Genomic DNA, 13,130 nt, shown 5'->3' with positions numbered 1-13,130 from the left:
GGGAGACAGACTGTGGAGAGAGCTGGCAGACGAGGCCGCCGAGCCAGGTAGGGGAGGCTCCCTGACAGACATTATAAATCAACCCCCCGCTGTCGCCGGGCGCTTAAACAAGATGGCCGACGGCTCTGCGGGGGCTAAGATGGCCTCCTAGGCTCGGGTGACAAGAAAAAATGACTCCAGCAGAAACACATGTCTCTTTTTTTTATACCCATATTTCCTAGCATTTCATTTATGGGGGGTTGGATTCAGTGCCTGGGAAAGTAACAAAACTAAAAAAAAGTTTTAATTTATGATGCTGTTAACCCCCCTCCTTTACATGGATGCAAGGCGGTGAGAGACAGATCTGGTGGAATGGTTCCACAGGCAGAGTTCTATTAGTGACTATAATCCGTTCAACATGGCCGTAGTCCTTACGCTGTGTAACCACTTGAAACCTAGCATCCCTATTCTGGGAAAACATTCGGCGAAAATAGATCAGTAGATCTTATTTGTAGATCAGCTATTTTAGGCAAAGAGATTTAGTGTAGAGAAGGGGGAAAAAACAGCGGACAAAGTAGAGTGCCGACCCCGATCAACTAAGTATTAGTTTAGCAAGTACTGTACAGAGGGTTTAAGTGGTTAAAACAGGGGGATGTAACGCATTGTGAGCTTGTAGATCAGTTCTTTTCACTATTTTAAAATGTTTTTTTTTAAATGATAATAAAAAAGGTTTTGGAGTAAATGGCATGAACCCTAGTCGACAAATGAATAAAAAAAAGAATATAAACAAGAGTCACAAGTGCAAAGAAAACTATTTAATGCTTCAAAGTAACCAGGATGCCAGGTAAACAGCAAACCCAGCATTTGTCCAAAACAACATGCTATCGAAATAACATTCTTAGCCAAACACACTCGCTGACTCATGGGTACGACTACATAACGGCCAGACCATCTCTCTCTGTCTCTCTCTTAAGTAGACACGGTGAGCCATGGACTAACAGTTACTTATCCTGGAGTCCTGCTGTGCAGAGGCTCCGAGGCCCGGAGACGCAGCACTAAATACTGCAACAAGTCAGAATCTCCAACTGGGCAGAGAGGGGATCGGGAGGGGAGGTGTGTGTGTGTGTGTGTGTGTGTGTGTGTGTGTGTGTGTGTGTGTGTGTGTGTGTGTGTGTGTGGACGGAGGGTTGAGTCACTCGTAGCCTCACTCCAAGATGTTAGGGCTTCCCTAATGGTCTGTGACAGGGCAGGAATTTACAGCAGGGGAGGAGAGGAGAGACGATGAGGCCCTGCCTTGTCCTCGGGACAGTTTCACCTCTGAAATATGGCGGACGTTACGAGAAATATTACACAGGGCAGTCTTATGGGGGTTATTTCCTTGAAAGACGTGTAAGTACATAGAGAGACATCATTAGAACGACCCACTGTGCTGCTCATGTATTCACGTGCAAGGGAATGCAGGGACTTGTTTTTTTCCCCCTCTTTATAATGCACTCAATCATTATGTGTCTGAGCGGGAAAGTGTGCGTTTGTGTGAGAGACTGTATAGGCCGTGTGTGTGTGTGTGTGTGTGTGCGCGCGAGAGCGTGTGGGCGAGCGTGCGTGTGCATTTTTGTGTGCACTCATTAATCAGTATTATAGTTAAGTTCTGAAGAGGAGGGGGGAGACAGAGAGAGAGAGAGAGAGAGAGAGAGAGAGATGTAGGGCTCCTAAATAGGAAGCAGGTGTGTGATTGTCTGTCAAACCAGACCTGGGGTTACATTTCCCAGGCATACGCCGGAAAACACACACGCATACGGGCACACACACACACACACACACACAGGAGGACAGGGAAGTTAGAGGGGCTGTGGTGGTCACCATCTCGTGTCACCCAAGCCGTCAGGGCGGAAATGCAGTGGAAATGGGGGAATGTGTTGTCTGGCGCTGGAGGAGAGGGGAAGTTAATGGGCCAGACCTCAGGGACTGGCCACTCTACTGGCATGTTCTGTAACACTCCTGCCGGCCCGATCCGATCTGACAGCAGCACCCTGGATCAAAGCAACCACTACCTTGTACCGTGTGTGTGTGTGTGTGTGTGTGTGTGTGTGTGTGTGTGTGTGTGTGTGTGTGTGTGTGTGTGTGTGTGTGTGTGTGTGTGTGTACAGTTATGTGTGTATTGTGTGTGCCTTAGAGAGAAAGAAAGAGAGAGAAAGAGAGAATGAGTATGTCTGTGCATGCATGAGATTGTCTTTGTGTGCGTGTGAGAGACAGACATTAGTATGCCCACAGCTCAAATGGCCCATGCATTTCTCAGATCTCCTCAGAAAGTCTTTAATCAGCAAGAAGTCTCTCTCTCTCTCCCTCTTTCCCTCTCCCTCTCTCTCTCTCTCGGATTATGTGAGTGATACACTATTCACTATTGCACTAACCTCCAGAGAATTTACGTTTTAAGTACTCTTTAAGTGCCCTAGAGTGATCCACAAGCCAGTAGTTAGATCCACTTTAAATGCATGTCCACTTGTATCAAAAGAGTATCTTCCAAATGGGTTCTTAGAAGTCTCAACAATCCTCCATTTATTCAGGGGAGGTTAGTTAACAGTGATACTATTTCACAGGAGTCATTTAGACTCAAGCTTGCTCAAGGACACTCCAACAATGGTTGCCTATGGCAGGGGGAGAGGTTTGACCCTTCAGTTTTCCCACAGAGAAATCAAATCCCTCCCAGCTGACTGAAGTATCTGAAGGGGTGACCTTGTGATCACAAGCCCCTTCACTCACCTCTAGGCCACCGTTTGTCAACCAGTGGTCCATGGCATCATTACAGGTGGTCCATGGAATTATTATTTTCAATGTTTAAAAAGGAATATTGTACCTTTGTTAAATGTATAAAAATATGTTTAAACAATATTAGTGAAATGATTTACACACGTTCCGCTGTGGCGCATTGTGAGCTTGTAGATCTGCTTGAGAAATGTACAAAATAAGCTAGTGGTCCAAAGCCCCAAAGCGTTTGAGAACCCCTGCTCTAGGCCGACCCCCTCACCTTGATATTCTCGTCCATCTCCATGTGTCCAAGTTGCTTGCCGTTGACGCTGAAAAGACAGAAGTGTCCCTTATCGTAGTAGACGACACAGTGGCCCTCGGTGGACGACTGGATGAGACGGGGCCGCAGGCAGCCCTCGGGGCCTTCCAATGTCCGCAGCAGGTCCCCATTCATGGAATGGATCAGACAGGGTCCCTCTGGACGTGGCATGGAAAAAAATGAAAAATGGTTTAATGAAGGTCAGGCTGTAGGGCTGAGTGACACAGAGACAATAGTATATTCGTCTGGACATAGAACACACGGAAGGTTTAATGAACACAGAAGAAGCGTCGGCTGAATGTCCCTGAATTCTCCTCCTCACCTACAGTACAAAGCTTTTAATAGTCAGGCACCACTGTATCTTAAAGAACTCATCGAGCCTTATAAGCCTGCTACAACACCAGTGGAGCACGACTGTGGATTGCCACTATATTATACTATACCACTATACCGTATTATCTTAACACTGTCCTACTGTACCATTATACTATCTAACATTATTGTTATATACTATCCTACATTATTATGTATTATTATTGTTATTGCTACTACTTGTATTTGCTTGTATCTCTACTTGTATTTGCTTGGTGAACTACTCCTTTAAGGGAATGAATCTACACAACTTTTCCCTAGTCAGTGGAAGTCAGTGGAAACAAGAGCAGTGACTAGAGGTGGATGTAGTGTCAGTTCTTGTTAGCTCCTGTTTGGCCTAGTTCTTGTTTTTGGCTCAAATACTCTTACCCTTGCAGCCGCTGATAACCAGACCCAGCTCAGCACACACACTGGCACAGGTCACCTCGCAGTCATGACCCGTAAGGATGGCTCTGGGCGTGACAAACTCTGCTGTGGAAACACACACAAACACACATGTTAATCTTTGAATCAACTATGAGCAGCATCTATCCAGACTCAATTCCAGGTTTTGACCAGTAGAGGGCAGCCAATACAAACAAACGTCAGACTGAGTGACCCAGTCAGTGATGGTGTTGTGATGATAGATGGATGAATGAACACAGGAGACCGTGATGCAAAATATGTTATTGTTACCAAATAGGTTCACTTTATGGTTTGACATTATATTGCATATCAATCAAATTAAATTGCAACAAGATAAATAATTACAACAAGCGAATCATGGAGTGATCAAGACTACTGCAATCCAAAAAGTATTCTCCTGTATGTTGCAAGTCTGATTAAGAGCTAGAGCTCTCCTTTCAACACAAACTGCAGCCATTGATCAGCACCTGATTACACACCGTGAATGAATGCTGAACAACACGTATGCAGGAGTGATGTACAGTATATAATCACTGTAAACTTCTGATGTGTCATTTTCTGGAACACGGAAAATGTCCAGTGATAACGTTTTTAGTAATAGCATCCTGGGTCACATGTCAAAAGCCTATAAATCCGACATGCCCTGTGGACAGTTTGTTTTCTATTTTTCCCTCTCCGTGGATGTGCACGTCAGCCTGTTGCTAAGGAAGTGGGCGTTTTGACGGTCTTATCTCGCCTCTCAATACGGCACACACTGCCAAAGCACTGTGGCTGCTCTCTCTCGCCTCCTCACACGTCACCATCAGCATCCATCTTTCCTTAACGAAGCCCTCACCTCACCGCAAACACACTCACTGGAACCAGATGTCCAAAGGACTGCACACACACACACACACACACACACACACACACACACACACACACACACACACACACACACACACACACACACACACACACACACACACACACACACACACACACACACACACACACACACACACACACACACACACACACACACACACACACACACACTTATATGTATGCACTTTTTTCTATTCTCTCATATCATTAGATATAATCTAACAAATGTAGATTGATTTGTGGCAGACTGAGCACCCTGCCCCACAGTAGCATCCAGACAGCTAGTAAAACTATGTGACACTCTGTTCCTTCCAGTTTAATGGAGCTGGGCTGTGTGTGTGTGTGTGTGCATGTGCGTGCGTGTGTACCAATAAAATTAATTGTAGTGTAAAATGGTGGGTCTCTGGTGACCTTATGCGTCTTTGATGTGTGCGTGTGTGGTGTGTGGTGTGTGTGTGTGTGTGTGTGTGTGTGTGTGTGTGTGTGTGTGTTATAGATGAGTGTGTGTGGGTTCATCGTGGTCAGCAGTGCGGTGGGGTCTCAGAGCCCACAGTGTTGAGTTCATTAGGAGTTCATTAGCAGAGGAGGGGGCCCAGCTCCATGCCTTGTATCCACTGACCCACGGCCTTCCCCTTTTACAGTGGGCCCTCAGGTCCGGCCCCAGAGACCCAGGCAGACAGGGGTCGCAGCCGAAGAAGCTAATATTTACGCACATAACTGTTTCAGCAGCACTTGTCCGAGTTTGTGCTGTGTGTGTGTGTGTGTGTGTGTGTGTGTGTGTGTGTGTGTGTGTGTGTGTGTGTGTGTGTGTGTGTGTGTGTGTGTGTGTGTGTGTGTGTGTGTGTGTGTGTGTGCGTGCGCACGCCCTGAATCAGAGGTCTATCAAGGCTCAAAGCCTTGAGAAAGAGAACATTTTGCACAGGAGTTAAAAAATCAATCAATCATAATTTGTGACTTTCGAGAGAAGTAAGACAACTGAGAAGAAAAACAGAAGATAATTTACTTCAGGAATTAAATGTCAGAGTAAAGGGGTGGCTTCATCTGCAAGTCAAAGTACCACTGTATCATTCTAATGAATTATTTATTTCACATGTAATTGATGCTACTTTTTCCTTCAGGATACTCTACTCTTTCCTTGGCGAGGAAAGGCATTAGTTACCCGTGCATACTACTTATTTACAGTCAACTGCAAAGAGAAATAACACAATGGCATATTTTATGTGCCAGGAATTTCAAACTTATAAGTCTACAATATACGACACCGTCTTGCTGAAGAGGTTGAACTTTGTGGGCGCTTGTTACAGCAGCGGCCTCTGTAATTCAATTATACAACTTTGAAACTCAATACAGGTCAAACGTACGGACGGACACTTGAACTTTTCACCAACAAGACACAGCTTCTGTTAAAGTTTAATTAGAGCTTTAAAAATAGAGCTCAACTTCAGCCAGAGAGAGAGACTTTAAATACGGTAAACCAAGCGTTACAAACCACTAGAGTATCCTCACTGACCCTGCTACTGTAGCTATGAGGTCCAGTTGGTCCTGTTTAAAGGTGAGGTCAGTGGGATTTAATTTGATTGAAAAATGTCAACATTATTATTACAGTATGTTTGTATGAACACATAAAACACGGTAAAAGTCACACACACACACACACACACACACACACACACACGATCATGAATTACTCAAAATAGCCTTATAATGAAAAAGTTTGGAGTCTTAATTTAATTATTCAGGTGTAGATAAGTTTTATGTAGATCAAATTATTATTATATTTTCAAATTATCTTCATATAATTGGTCCTCATTCTGCTCGGCCTCTGACTCAGAGGAGGGCTGTAGACATTTCAGACATTTCCTGCCTACCAGTGACATGCCGAACTGATAGAAGAAATCACCAATCCAATACATGTGCAGACTCTTAAATGATAGTGGATTTTTGATTTGTGTTGTAGGCTATTCGATTTTTAGATAGGCAATAGCATCAAGTTTTATATTGTAATTCAGTGTTTTTAATGGCACTTGTCTTTTTAAACCTGTGATCATGCTGAAAGCATCATCGGTAGGCAGATTTAGTCATTTCAAACATGATTTAAAACTTTTAAAAATATATTATTAATGCAAAGAACAATGGCTTCTATTTCAGCATTCTAACTTTCCAGGAAGAGAAAGGCTGTAGTTTCTATTAGCTTGGCATTCGAATTCGAATTATGTCATTGGTAGGCAGTTTCTGAACTGTCCACAGCCTCAGCAATGAGAAGTCTTTGAAAAATGGAGTGGAGTGAAAGCCACAAGTATACAAAAATACTAATGCTGAAGTAAAATAGAGTACAATACAATTTACTTAAACCATACAATCCGGGAACGCATCTACAAATGTCTTCTAAATCCTAACTGGTTTCTGAAAAACTTGCTATATCAGTGGTGCTCAAACTTTTTCATTTCAAGGACCCCCTAAATCATATGTATTTGGCCGCCGACCCCAATCTCAAGATATTTAGTTCCAAGGACCCCCAGAAGCAAAGATTTGAGTTACAAATGTTCGCTTTAAAAAATAAATATATTCAAAGATTTGCACACATTTTCACGATTTAAAAAAAATTTGCAGATATACAAGCTCATAGTGCCGCGCTATGAGCTTGTATATCTGCTATTTTTGAAGAGCCAAAGAACTCTTAAAATGACAGAGATGCTTTCCCCGGTCTTAATGGATTAAGTACAGTACTCAAAGGGAGATGTACGCCATTACTGTCCACCACCGAGTGTCGACCAGTCGACCACCCTCCAGGTCACCAGCCGGACTGTCTCCTGTTCATTAAGTCACCGACCGAATGCCAAAAAGAAAGTCTGAATTATGTACAACAAGACCACGGATTAAAGCTCCATGTCGGATTTTGCTCGCAGAAGATCAATAAAGCTGATATATTGGTGTATCATTTAACCTTTGGGGGCCGCCGGTGGCCATTTGGTTTGCATTAGGACCACATCTGATTACAATCTAATAGCTATCTGTAACTACAGCCTGAACACTGAGGAGGGGATCAGCTATCTGGGAGACGCAGGTAGGTAAGAGGTGTGTGTGTGTGTGTGTGTGTGTGTGTGTGTGTGTGTGTGTGTGTGTGTGTGTGTGTGTGTGTGTGTGTGTGTGTGTGTTGTGTGTGTGTGTGTGTTGCGTGTGCACGCGCATGTGTACAAACACGTGCGATTGCGTGTGTCTCTGTATTCCTGACATAGGCCAAATTTTGGGACACATTTTGAACATCAAGCCAGTGGATTGGGGATGGGGGGACGGCATGCCAAATTATGGGGGTGCGGGGGGAACTAGCGTCCCAAATGAGATTTTCCTGGATTTTCATGAAGTAATGGTAAGGGTTACGTTCATAAACACAACAGAGGCCTGCATTCTGAATAAATCTCTTAAAAGTTTTGATTCAGAGTGCGGTCCTCTGCTGGATTTTTATTCATATGAATATTAATATGATTTAGTGTACGTGTGTATGTGTGTGTGTGTGTGTGTGTGTGTGTATTCTCTCAACAGTGGGTTAAGAGAACAAATCTGAAAAAATATAGTGTCCAGTTTAAGTCTCTCCTTTGAGCAGCAGATGGCAGTGTTGTCTGAGGAATCTCATGTACTTTGGTTTCAGTACTACACACCATGACAACATTGAGTGTGTGTGTGTGTGTGTGTGTGTGTGTGTGTGTGTGTGTGTGTGTGTGTGTGTGTGTGTGTGTGTGTGTGTGTGTGTGTGTGTGTGTGTGTGTGTGTGTGTGTGTGTGTGTGTGTGTGTGCGCGCGCGCGCGCGTGCGTGCGCGCGCACACACACGAGCATGTGTGCAGCAGACGCTGACTCTGTGTCTGTGAATGTGTACATGTTCATATTAGGCCTTGCAGAGTCAGTTGTGTCAAACTTATGAAGTGTGTGGGATGTTCGCAGGTTCATTAAAGTATGCATGAGTACGACTCTGTGTGTGTGTGTGTGTGTGTGTGTGTGTGTGTGTGTGTGTGTGTGTGTGTGTGTGTGTGTGTGTGTGTGTGTGTGTGTGTGTGTGTGTGTGTGTGTGTGTGTGTGTTGGTTGGTGTGTGTGTGTAGTGTATACAGTACCGTGTCTGAGTGGGGTTTTTTATTCCTACATTTGTTGGTGTTTGGATGAGGAATAAAGGCAAATCTGCATGTGTGTGTGTGTGTCTGTGTGTCTGTGTGTGTGTGTGTGTGTGTGTGTGTGTGTGTGTGTGTGTGTATGCACGCGCGCACACACACGCGTACATGTGAAGAGCACCCTGTGGTCTGGGTCAATGGAGCATCACATTGTGGTGGTGAAGGGTTGAGCTCTTGGCTCTGCACGCTACAGTAAGCCTGGTCTGATACACACTCACTGTATGCATGTAGAACTGCACTAATGCTACAGTAAGCCTGGTCTGATACGCACTCACTGTATGCATGTAGAACTGCACTAATGCTACAGTAAGCCTGGTCTGATACAAACACACTGCATGCATGCAGAACTGCACTAATGCTACAGTAAGCCTGGTCTGATACAAACACACTGCATGCATGCAGAACTGCACTAATGCTACAGTAAGCCTGGTCTGATACAAACACACTGCATGCATGCAGAACTGCACTAATGCTACAGTAAGCCTGGTCTGATACAAACACACTGCATGCATGCAGAACTGCACTAGTGATACAGACACACACTGTATGCATGCAGGCACATGTGTGCAATTGCATGGACACAGGATACATGGTATACTGTACACAGGAAATAGACTCACAAACCATAAACATACACACAGACACACATTCATAAACACCCAGTCTATCAAAAACAGGTAAATATAGCCTAAGTTTATATGCGTTTCAGCATATACTAGTCTCAACAAGCAAATAGTAAGCATGTTGTCCGCCACCATTGATGTAGTCCCACTTTTGGGACAGTCAGTGATCGGTGAGTAGCCTACACTCACCGATCTCACACTTGAAGTATGCAGGAATTTGTAGAAGCATTGATATGGGACAATGAAAGGATAGACTGATAGATTTATGTTGCCTGCTCTCAAGATATATCATAACATGTATAATTTGAATAGTCCCCCAAAATTCATTATCGATGAGTCGGTCTGCGTCTGTAATTAATTTGAATGTCCCCTTGAAATAATTGGTTTACTGCTTAATCTTTCTCTAGTTTAACAGCAGCGCTTGAAATAAAGGAAATGGCTGAACTGACACACACACACACACACACACACACACACACACACACACACACACACACACACACACACACACAGACACAGACACACACACAGACAAACTCAATTGACCCTGGAGAGTACATTTTCATAAACTCATGAAAACAATTATGTACGTGCTACACTTTAAAAGTTTTAAATATCTATCTAAATCAGACATTGTGAACCTTCCTGGAATGCCTAATGTGTGTTATACCACATAATGTCATTTTTATAATGTGGTATAATACAGCTAGGGTGAATATGCAAGTGAACAGCAACGCCTGGCTTGTGATACTATTAATAATGGAGCAAATAGAAACCTTGTCTACTAGATTCATACATCTTTTCCAGACCGCACTCATGCATACAGGGCTGCAAACACGCATACTGTACACACACACACACACACACACACCAAAGCTGTTGGCATAAGGAAAACAAGTCTCTAGCTTTCCCAGCATCACAAAGCCAGCTTGTACTGTATGAGGTAAGTGACAAAAGGCCATCTAAAGTCCCGTCCCTCAAATCAACAACCGATGTGGCTTATTATCCAAATCGCAATTTGTCATAAATTTCAGCCCATTTGTAGCGGAGCACTTAACAGCATGTAGGGCCCATCTAAGCTGGCCAAATTAGCACCGAGAAGGCTAAGGGCCCGGCTATGTGCGCTCGTCCCTTTGATCGTGGCTGGTTCCATATGTTATGGTAACGTGAAGGGCCGTCCTGTGACATTTTTCACTTTGACGGACCGGCCGTTGACCCCGGAGCCCGTGGTCGGCCGTGGGCTTTCATGTGGCGGTCGCCGACCCCCAACGTCACACAGGCCGTCTCTAAGTGGCTCTCACTTTCACTCACTCACATTAGGACAGGTTGAGGGCCCTGTCTCTCCCTCTTTCTCTCTCTCACTCTCTCACACACACACGCACATTGGTATCTTATTTCTCATTGGTACCTGAATGTTAATTTAACTCTGATTACACACACACACAATCTCTCTCTCTCTCTCTAATGCATTAGTGAGAGCCCGTTCGGGGTGCAGCAGTGCTAGGAAATCCAATTGGACTGCAGAAGGCCTGGTCTACTTAGATGAAACTAGCTGTTACTTTAGAGAGAGAGGCCGTAAATCACACAGTCGCCACTGACTGCTACAGAGACAGCACTCTAAGAATACCCAACCCTTTCTGTGTGTGCGTGCGTGCGTGCGTGCGTGCACGTCTGCATGCGTATGTCCCCCTATCGGTGTGTGTGTGTGTGTGTGTGTGTCCGTGCGTGTGTGTTTTCTTACTGCCTGGACTCTCTCCGATGCTGCAGTGCTTTCCGTTCCAGTACCAGAGGAGCAGTGTGGCGTCTCTGGAGCCGGACAGGACGTAGCAGTCTCCTCCGATGTAGGACTCTGACCTGGCCAGGCACGTCACCACGTCACGATGACCAAACACGATCTGACTGAGTTTCCCTGAGAGAGCACAACACACACAGGCAACAACACGATGCATCAGTGGCATTATTACACACAATGGCTGTCAAGCATGTAAACCTCCTCCTCTGCAGGAATGAATGAACTTAACACACACGCGCTCATCTCTGCACTCGCACATACATTTTTTTCATTAGATTTGATTAATTATTTTGTTGGTTTGCAAGAAAGTATAAAACACAATTTATTATCTGTATCTATTATAAGCAAACAATATAAAAACATCCAGTCCTAATAGGCACAGTATATGAATTCCATATCTCAATATATATTGTGTCTTAATGCGTATTAAGAAGGATTCATTTTATTCGTAAAATGTATTAAATATTCTTAAATATATTGTGTACATGAAGCTATGTGTGTGTATTCTAGGGCTGCAATTATTGATTTATTTTCTTAGCGATTATTCTGTTACTTTTTTGATTAATCAAATAATCTAGAGGCACATTTTTATGTATATATTTTGTCTTTATATAGCAATGAATTAATATACAAAAATTCTATAATCTAGTAAATCAATTAATCTGATCAACCACTTAAAGGATTACTTCAGCCATTTTCAAATCTTCATATATATATAATATGATATATATAATAATAATAATAATAATATGGTAAATTTTTTGGCTACACACTGCAAGCCTGCAGTTTCTATATTAGCTAGGATTCCCCATCGATGATGTCACTGGTAGGCGGGTTTCTAAACTGTCCAAAGGCAAAGCCCTCCTCTGAGAGACAGAGTTGGCAAAAATGGTGCCATGTTTTAATGAGTATTAGTGAGGACCAATTGGACAAAGATAGGTTGAAAATGGCTGAAGTGATTCTTTAGGCCCTATTTTATACATGGGAAAATCTAAAATCTCACTCACAGGCTCATAATCAATTAAATCGATTAGTTCAATTAACCGTTGCACCCCTAGTATATTCCTCTATGTACCAAACTCTACGTACGTGAGCGTGATCATTTGAGCGCTCACGACGTGCTTGTGCGTGCGTGCATGCGTCTACGTACGTGCTCAGCCAGCCTGTGCACATGTCCTCACTCTGTGTCTACCAAGTGTATATATAAAGAGGCTAATTGCTGTCAGATTTTCCCCCGGCCCCTGGCTCTGCACTGAGCTGTCTAATACTCATTACACTCCCCATACTGTGACCTCTGGAAGTCAACACACCGCGCAGTTTACAACACATGACATTTCTGTCTGCTGCTCGATGCTGCTGTCCGGACCGTAATTAACTTGTATCTCATCAGTGATGGAGAACGCCGACTTGAAACTCTTCCACGGAGGAGCTCCACGCGTCAAGACGAGACGTAAAATGTTTGACATCTTTATAAACTTTGGAGAATAAGTAATGATTTCAACGTATGGGGTGGGTGAACGACGTAATGACTGCCATGCGCGCTCCGCCTTTGCGCACTTTGCTCGTCTACTCACGGACGCGCACACACAAACGTGCTTCGAGTAGTGCACAGGCACGAGGACTTGCACACACAAAGGTTCACACACACACACACACACACACACACACACACATACACACACAAAAACACACAATGCAGAGCAATTTGTTGTCATCTGTAATTGACCCTTCACTAAGCCCCTCCCCCAAATAGTGATTGTCCAATTTTTCATCCCTTTCCCCCAAGCTGAGGTCTGCACTGGAACCGCAAGGCTGTGGCAGTGTTGTAGAACACACACACACACACACAGCTTAACGTCAGGAAAATTA

The 13,130-nt window shown here is 43.9% G+C and overlaps 1 protein-coding gene across 3 annotated transcripts in view; it reads right to left on the bottom strand.

Annotated features, from left to right (window-relative positions):
* The window catches only part of lrba (LPS-responsive vesicle trafficking, beach and anchor containing), a 301,696-nt gene that overhangs the window by 4,975 nt on the left and 283,591 nt on the right, over positions 1-13,130 (bottom strand). For all 3 annotated transcript variants that reach the window (XM_080449815.1, XM_080449816.1, XM_080449817.1), the window contains exons 52-54: positions 11,211-11,378; positions 3,785-3,886; positions 3,005-3,201 (exon numbers count right to left, since the gene is read on the bottom strand). In XM_080449815.1, the coding sequence (XP_080305941.1) occupies positions 3,005-3,201; positions 3,785-3,886; positions 11,211-11,378 (467 nt within the window). The remainder of the gene's footprint in view (positions 1-3,004; positions 3,202-3,784; positions 3,887-11,210; positions 11,379-13,130) is intronic.

This window comes from Gymnoscopelus braueri (assembly GCF_963280865.1).
Source record: "Gymnoscopelus braueri genome assembly, chromosome: 2".
Lineage (NCBI taxonomy): Eukaryota > Metazoa > Chordata > Actinopteri > Myctophiformes > Myctophidae > Gymnoscopelus > Gymnoscopelus braueri.
Note: the sequence above shows the minus strand (reverse complement) of the source record. Positions and strands in the feature narration are given on the sequence as shown.